We start from the raw sequence: 8,610 nt of genomic DNA on the forward strand, positions 1-8,610 counted from the left end.
AAAATTGGTTTGCTTCCTGGTGGCGCTCTAACAGGCCGATGTGAGAAATGTTGGGCATACTGTACGTTTTTACTTGGCCTCCAAGGAGTATGCCCCAAATGCCGATTGGTCCAACGGTGCAGGAGATTAGCTAATCAAAGACGGACTGTCGGACGGACACACGGACTGACACACGGACGGACAGGGGCGAAAACATAGTCTCGGACACGCCTTCTGTCTGGCGGAGACAATGAATGAATAATTGAATGAATGAATGACTATATATCTATCAACAGTGTGTGAATAAATGAATTAATATATGTACAATCTATCAATAGTATGTGAATGAATGAATGAATGAATATATATATATATATTTATATATATATATATATTCTATCTAAGAATGAATGAAAATACGTACAAAGTATGTGATTGAATTAATGAAATTACTACAAGCTGTAGATTATTTAGCTCGTTGTCTGAAGAATCAAACTCATATTGTTTAACTTAATAGACTATATCTGAACATAAAACATGATCTTCTACACTACAATATGTATTATTCAAAGGTTTGTGATGCCACAAATCTCTCACTTTATAGCTAGTTCTACATTCTTATGGGCAGACCTGGCTGTTAGTAATGCAATGGAGGATGTTTTACCTGATTACAACTGCAAATATGTGCGGTAAAGGTCTATTTTTTACACAAGTTAAATTGGCTCTTGACTACACAGCTGCATGAGGAAGAGGGGAAGGAACCCTGTAAAATCCTTAATGTTCGGAGAGTGTACAAATGGAACCAAATTGACTTGGTTATATTTGTACACTCTTCGGAGTCACAATTGGTCAAATTAATACCATGGATATTGCTGTGAAAGAAGATGAGGAGAAATGCCAGAGGCTCCAAACGACCAGGCTTTTTAAAGAACATGTGTTTGCAGTCTGTGAACTCTGCTTGCAGCTTGGCAGATATGTGCAGCACACGGAAGTGAAAGAGAAGAGTTCTATTTTCATCAAAATAATTCATGGAAACCCCTCTCTTATTCTTCCAGTTTCTTTTCTCTTCTTCAAATCGCTGACTATTTTCTGTGCGCCTATCCGTGCAGGTCACACTACTCTAGGCCTGGACTATTTATTTTGTTTATTTCAAGCAGTTTTTTTGTGATGCCTTCAGAACTAATGCTTAATTCATTGCTACTCTATACACATGCCAAAAATGCCCAATCTAAGCTTACAACACAAAGTATAAATCAGATATTACTGTAGTTTCTTATTGTCTTTACTCACTGCTTTAATTGTATTTAGTGGGCTGTGTGTGTGTGTGTGTGTGTGTGTGTGTGTGTGTGTGTGTGTGTGTGTGTGTGTGTGTGTGTGTGTGTGTGTGTGTGTGTGTGTGTGTGTGTGTGTGTGTGTGTGTGTGTGTGTGTGTGTGTGTGTGTGTGCCTGCCTGCCTGCCTGCATCACGGTCTGGAAATTGCAGGGAGTTTGCTGGGAATATGCAAATCAATGAGATGGTAACCTAGAGATAAAAGAAGCCATGGATAGCAAACACACACACACACACACACACACACACACACACACACACACACACACACACACACACACACACACACACACACACACACACACACACACACACACACACACACACACATGCACACCACATGCACACAAATGTACACAGCACTGAGAAGGGAAGTAGTTGGTTACAGAATGACACAGTGGCTGTGCAGAACACATACAAATCGTTTGCTTTGTCACGCTCCTTTTTGCCACATTCTCATTCACAGCTTCTCTCTATATGAGAGCAGCTCACTGACAAAACATCTGCTATCTCCTCATAGAGCCATCAACCTTCAATAATGGTGAGTAGCCTACATTATGGTATAGGCAGCTACAATTATAACTGTAATGAGTTATAACTGTAGGGGATGAAAGCTCATATTGTGGAATATGGTGAAGCATGATTTTAGTGTTCACCACTCAAAATCAGATTCCAATAGAAGATCTGAATAGGATATATTTGATATGTAGTTGCACAATAAATAACCTGTAACTATTTTAACAGCAGCTTGTTTTTGTACTGTTTGTACTGTTCACACATGTTTGGGGAAGTAATTTTTTATATGGTAATAATATAGAAAAGACAGGCTATTTCATAATCCTTGTAATCTTTTATGCAGTATTTGTATTGTGTTAATAATTACAGTATATTCAGGCTACTGACTTGCAAGCTAATTTGGAACAGATAATTTGTCACTAATGTTACATGTGATTTTAGAATCTAAAATTCCAGTATTAGAGATTAGAGAAGTGACAGCAGTGGCTGTTTAGTTGTTGTGTCAGCTACATTGTGCAATAGTTATCTGCCGCATCCACTTTTTCATCACATTGGAAATATACAAATCAAGGTTCCTCTTTGGTATTGCCCCAGACGTCAAACCAGAAGAGGTCCTTCTCCACACCAGGCTTGCCTTGATTGTGTGGAGTCATTGTCATTTGGTCTGGATAGCACATAGAAATCTTAATATATCTTAATATATATATCTTAATACACTGTTATGGACACTACTGTGTTACTAAACTAGGATAGGAATCTTCTAACTGCTCAAAGGCCACCACCAGTACAAGACAATGTTATCTGCTTTCACGCTGGGACAAAGAAACTAAGTTTCTCTGTAAACTATATGCATGTCAGGTTAAATAGCTAATAATAACCTATAAGGTTTATTCTTGGTTGGCAAGCTATTAGCCTAAATATGTGTAGGCCTACCTTTCCTCTTAGGTTTTACATTAAGAGAACTATCTACAAATAATCATACCCAATGCTCACTGTTTTTTCCCAGTATTTCGTTTTGCATGAAAGTAGAACTATTCAAAAATGTTTTCAAGAAGCCGAACACAAGTGAGTTTAAATTAACTCTTATTGGTACATTTTTATCCACTGGACTTTACATTGTACTGTAGGATATTTACAGTTGTTTAGTCTTTCTTCGGCTTGCCTTGGGTCATTTGAGGTTACATCAGTTGAGGAAGATGTTTATCAAATAAGCTTTCATCTTTTTCCTTTCCATTGACTAACAAGTAGGGGTTGGCAGTGACAGGGACTAAACACATGGGGCCATTGGCAACAACTAAATTGGGGAAAGACAAACAGACACACTCAAATGTTGATTGAAAAAGAAGTTCAAGAAGGTCATAATAATGTAGATAGATGCTGGATGCTAATTTAAAAAATATATATTTAATCTGTGAGTTGAAAGCGTGTTGTTTTTCCGCTGTGGCGGCTTCCCTTGTTGAAGTACAGTTTTCTTTTCCATTATTGTGCTTTGTTGTAATTGCAGCAATGGCACAGGCCAGGTGTACTTTTCTTTTCCTGTTATCTCTACTTCCTCCTGTGGGATTGTTACCGTGTGTCTGACTTCATTCAAACCAGCCTCATTAAACGGGTGTGGCAGGTCTCGTAACTAGCCTGTCTACCGTATGGAACTCACTCAAAGAGCTAATGAGAGTACTGTATTTGCACATCTCAGGATGAAGACTCTGCTACAGTAGCAGTGGTGGACAGTAACAAAATACATTTACTTTAGTACTGTACTTAAGTAAAAACATTTAGTATCAGCACTTTACTTGTATTTTTGGATACTTTCACTGCATTTCAAAGACAATTATTGTACTTTTGACTCACTACATTTCTAGGAAGGGAAAAGGTACATTATGAATTAACCAATTAAGCCCACTTTAAGGGGATATCAATGTTTTGTTTTGTTCATTAGCTTATTTTCAAAAAAATGCATGCTTTGTCCACTACAGTACATGCAATGATCCACTCTCACCTGTGTCCCCCACCTACTAATAACAACTAGACAAAAACACCTTGTGTTGACTGATTGTAGGCTGGGGAATTTGCATGAAAACAAAATGCATGCAAGATTTGCCTGCAACAAAGATACATGGATACAGTTGACATCAGCTGGTCTTCTTATTGTTCTACTTTTGTAGTACTTGCAACTGTTACTTTTCCCATTCATAGTGATGTATTTTATTACTGCCACAGCAACAATTCTGAGTAGTCTATATCTTAATTTCTACTTTCATTGGAGAAACTATATCCTGGCTTTGTTTCTCTCACATTTATGAAGACATTTATAAAGACAATTTGCTTAAATGCTAGCAGGGATATTTCATTTTCAAACATGTTTGGGGTCATTTGAATGTCTACTCTGGCTTTTCTGAGCACCCCAGATATTTATTTTGTATATATTTTTGGGGAATTGAAAATAGAATAAAATAAAATGGGAAAAAAAAACTGTATTAGAACAGCCACCAGAACCAAGGATAGGTGTTTTCGATGAATCTGGTTAAAATGGAGTTTGAAGTTACAATGGGTTTGTATAGGAAGGGGGCGTGTCTGATAAAATGAATATCAAATATCTAAATACTGAATCAGCAACTGAAGCAACTTACAAACTGTCTGGAGTCCTCACAAAAGCCAGAGTAGATGTTAAAATTGTCCCATACATGTTTGAAGTCAAATATCCCTCTAATAAAGAAGCTTTACCAAATGTGACTATACACAACCCATTAATTTAAATGCTGTTTGAGCAGACCAGGCATGTCTAGGCTGGGGAAAAGATGTTTTTGTCTCATTGGTTGTAGTTTCTGACAGCTATAGGAGGCTACACTCATCTAAGTTATTTCTTAACTTCGCTTAAGGCTTTATGTGGCATTAAAAATATCAGTTTTCATACGTTCATTGATAGGAGTGTTGCCCATTGTCCAAACTTCCTGTTTAGTGCAGTTACGAGGCTTTGCACAACAGGAGCTCTTTAATTCAGCCAGGTAAGCACATACTGATCTGAGATATCAGATATTGTATAAATAACAGAAATATGTATGGCAACATGTTTATATTGTGCAGTATATATACTGTACAAGGTTTCCACCAGGGAGCAACGATATATTTAATCAGATTCTGAATTAGATGAATTCTGAATTCTGGTTGTTTCTCTTCCCTCCAGGAAAACAAATCAGATGTAAAGGCCATGATGGCTCGCTTTCAGACTGGTGGTGCTAACAGCACTGAAGAGACGCCTTCCCCATCTCCAGGACGCTTAAAAACAGCCCTGCATCCTACTGTGTCCTCTGGCCCACCACCGCAACCCAAGAAACCTGTCTTAGAGAGCCTCTCAAGCAGTACAATTCCTCCTAAACCAACTTTTCTTAAAAGCACCAATCAATCCACAAAAAGTGCTCCAGGGGTACGAGAGACTCCCAAGACCAAAGCCCTGGCTAGCATGTTTGCAAACACCCAAGAGGACTCCAACAGCAACATTAAACCTTTGTTTGCGAATAAAGCGTTTCCCTTCAAGCCACCTCTCTCGCAGGATGCTGAGGTTAAAGTTCCAATGCCCAAGCCTCCGCTCCACAAGCCCTCCTTGAGCTCCACCCTGCCTGGGTCCAAGCCTGCCTTTCCCAAGCCACCTCCGGGGTCACTCTCCAATGTCAAGCCCCCCTGGGTGAAAGAGGACAGTGGGGGTTCATTGTCCACTTCCAGCCCCGCCCCGCCAAAGGTACCACCATTCCAACTTAAACCAACCAGCTCAGTGTCAAAGTTATGTCTAAAAAATGAAGATGTGGGAGGAGTTAATATGGACTCCACAAACAAAACGTTCCATAAGCCAGACTCTACTCCTAACATCTCCAACTTCAGGACTACCCAGAGTATTTTCAACAAGGAGAGAGAGAAGCCGGCGGACCCATCAGATGATGACTTGAAAGGTGGTGCGGTCAACAAACTGCCCCTTAGTGGTAGCAACTCCACCCCACCTGACAGGCCTCCAGCTTCGAAGAAACCTAGTTTTATAAGAAAGATGGCTGCCTCTTCCACTGAGACCAACAACATTAGTGAGGATGCCTCTTTGACCCCTAAACGAAACCCCTTACCCAACAGTTTAGCCCTGGGCCCTGCCCCAGCCAAGCCCAACAGACCTCCAAGAGTCAACCTAGAGGGCTTGAGAGGAGGCACTGATGTCTCCAATGAGGGTGAGTTGGTTTTTGACCAAATACAAACATAATTATCATCAAAATTATCATCTAAACATTTACATTAACATTTATATTTTATGGGTTCAACCTTAGTTTCCTTAGTAACCTTAGTTTCTCCTGAATGTTGTTGCAAATGTCCTCCTTATCAATGAGAACCAGCTCAAAGCCTTTTGAATATGTAGCCTAGATGTGACACATTTGGGATGTGCAATTTATTTTTATGGTTTTGGCAATAAAACTGAGAAGAAACAGTATTATTTATGGATGGCACGAACACTGCATTTATGCTAGCATAAATGTCAAATAAATACAACCAGTCAAATAAAACTGTGTTTAGAATGTCACTATATTGAGATTGGGGCTGCAGTTGCTGAAACTCACTATTCATGTTTCCAATTACATTTTTATCTCCAAAAGCTATCCAAAATCTACTGTCTTCATCTAGTCACAAAATAAATGTTCATACATAGATTAGCCTACTGGTGATCTGAAACTAATGGGAATCTATGAACAGGGAAAAGTAAGTGAGTATCCTGTGTTTGTCCAGCTCCTTGTGTATCTGGGAGATGATAGCAGCAAGCTACTTGGCTAATGATAAATCATATCAACACTACAGTCACTCTCTTAATGAGCGGATAACAAGGCTATCTCGCAAACCACTGGACTGATCAGCTCCAAATGACTAGTGCACACACAAGGAAGTGACTCCATGCGATTCCTTTCACATAATTTATGTTTTATATCTTTTGAAATATTTATTTATTTAACAAAAATGAAGTCAATGGTTGTTGGGTTGGGCTGAAAACATGCCCAAATATGGAGTCATATGTCATAGATACGTCATAGTCAGAAGACAGATGTCATAGACTGGATACTGGACACTCCATACCGTATACTGAATAACTAGCTTGCATAAGGTCTTCAGACTAGGGCGTAAGTCTAAGTACTAAGATGTACAGGGGAACGATCTGATACGTATATGATTATGTATGCATCTTCTAAAGACGATAATGCAATCTCTCAGACTCCTACTAAGCAACACCCTAAGATCCTTGAACACCTTCCCAACATTCTTCCAGGAAAAGGTCTGTGGTTTGAATTTCCACTGATCATTCAAGGTTAGGCCCACACTTAAGCCAACTGAAGGTACAGCTCTCCATTGTAGGCTGAGGCTGAACGTCCAAAGACATACAGAACATCCTCGCTCCTGGAACAGTCCTATTCGGTTCTTAAATCTGACGTCATTTTGTAGTCCGACGTCATGTCCGGGTCCAAAAGGCACCAGCGCCGTCCACTCTTCATTGTAAACAAACATGTTGGAACCAATAAATCTTTTTACAATAACCTCCTTTTTCAGAAATGAACCATTGAGGGTTAATAAGGGTCTTAATGCTAATATCATAGACAGTAAAAAGTAGGCTAATATATATATTTATATTTGTATTTATTGTCTCCGCCGAAGGTGGAGAATATGTTTTCGCTTTGTGTGAGCAAACATTGTTAGCCAAGCTAACATTGGGCAAGCTCCACGTGACACGTGTCAATATGTTGACACCAATGCCTCTGATTGGCTAGAGGGACGCGTGACGAAATAAAATTCTATAAATAGGTGTGTCACTTCAAAAAGCCCCTACTTTTTGAAGTGAGGTAAAACAGGATCAATCAGACTTGATTGGAACAGTACCTTCAGTAAGTCCAAGTCACCCGTCTGTGCGTGTGTGTTTCCCTCTGAGAACACCTAACATTGGTCAAGCAAAGGCGCAGAAGGCCAAAGCTAAGAAAGCATACTCATCTACAATTGTAACGTAGAAGAGGACTTCCACACGTGGATGTGCCACACATAGGTGTGTCACTTCAAAAAGCCGTTTACGTTTTAGAAGCGAGGTAAGACAGGATCAATCAGTCTTGATTGGAACAGTATCTTCTAGTCCAAATCACCCGTCCGTGCGTGTGTGTGTCCCTCTGAGAACACCTAACATTGGTCAAGCAAAGGTGCAGAAGGCCAAAGCTAAGAAAGCATACTCATCTACAACAGTAACACAGAAGAGGACTAGAGTTGAATTGATCCCACAACAAGGCCGAAGTCTTAATACGTGTTAATATGTTGACACCAATGCCTTTGATTGGCTAGAGGGATGCATGACGAAATACAATTCTATAAATAGGTGTGTCACTTCAAAAAGCCGTTTACGTTTTTGAAGCGAGGTAAGACAGGATCAATCAGTCTTGATTGGAACAGTATCTTCTAGTCCAAATCACCCGTCCGTGCGTTTTTTTTTTAAGTGAGCTTCCATAAGCCAAGCTAACATTGGTCAAGTGACACGTGACAATATGTAATATAAATAGGTAAGACAGGATTAATCAGGAACAGTACTGGCGGAGACTTGTGCTCCGAGGAGCACATTTTCTAGTTTATTATTATTATTAACATTATAATATATATTTTTTATATTTATTTATTTATATATATATTTATATATAGATGTAAATTAAAAAAACGATTTCCTCTTCTTTTTGTCGTTAGAATGACACTTTAGTCGTTATTTTAGTCTCAGATCTGTTAAAACAGCGAGGGAC

At 39.3% G+C, this 8,610-nt stretch overlaps 2 protein-coding genes across 3 annotated transcripts in view; one reads left to right on the plus strand and one right to left on the minus strand.

Moving 5' to 3' along the window:
* Positions 1-8,610, minus strand: part of LOC308078664 (ATP synthase subunit e, mitochondrial-like) — a 245,969-nt gene that overhangs the window by 24,524 nt on the left and 212,835 nt on the right. The gene's annotated exons all lie outside the window — the stretch shown is intronic.
* Positions 1,717-8,610, plus strand: part of fyb1b (FYN binding protein 1 b) — a 19,556-nt gene continuing 12,662 nt past the window's right edge. For both annotated transcript variants that reach the window (XM_080420433.1, XM_080420434.1), the window contains exons 1-2: positions 1,717-1,850; positions 5,007-6,030. In XM_080420433.1, the coding sequence (XP_080276559.1) occupies positions 1,848-1,850; positions 5,007-6,030 (1,027 nt within the window). In that variant the 5' untranslated portion in view covers positions 1,717-1,847. The remainder of the gene's footprint in view (positions 1,851-5,006; positions 6,031-8,610) is intronic.

This window comes from Gymnoscopelus braueri (assembly GCF_963280865.1).
Source record: "Gymnoscopelus braueri genome assembly, chromosome: 22".
In the NCBI taxonomy this organism is placed as follows: Eukaryota; Metazoa; Chordata; class Actinopteri; order Myctophiformes; family Myctophidae; genus Gymnoscopelus; species Gymnoscopelus braueri.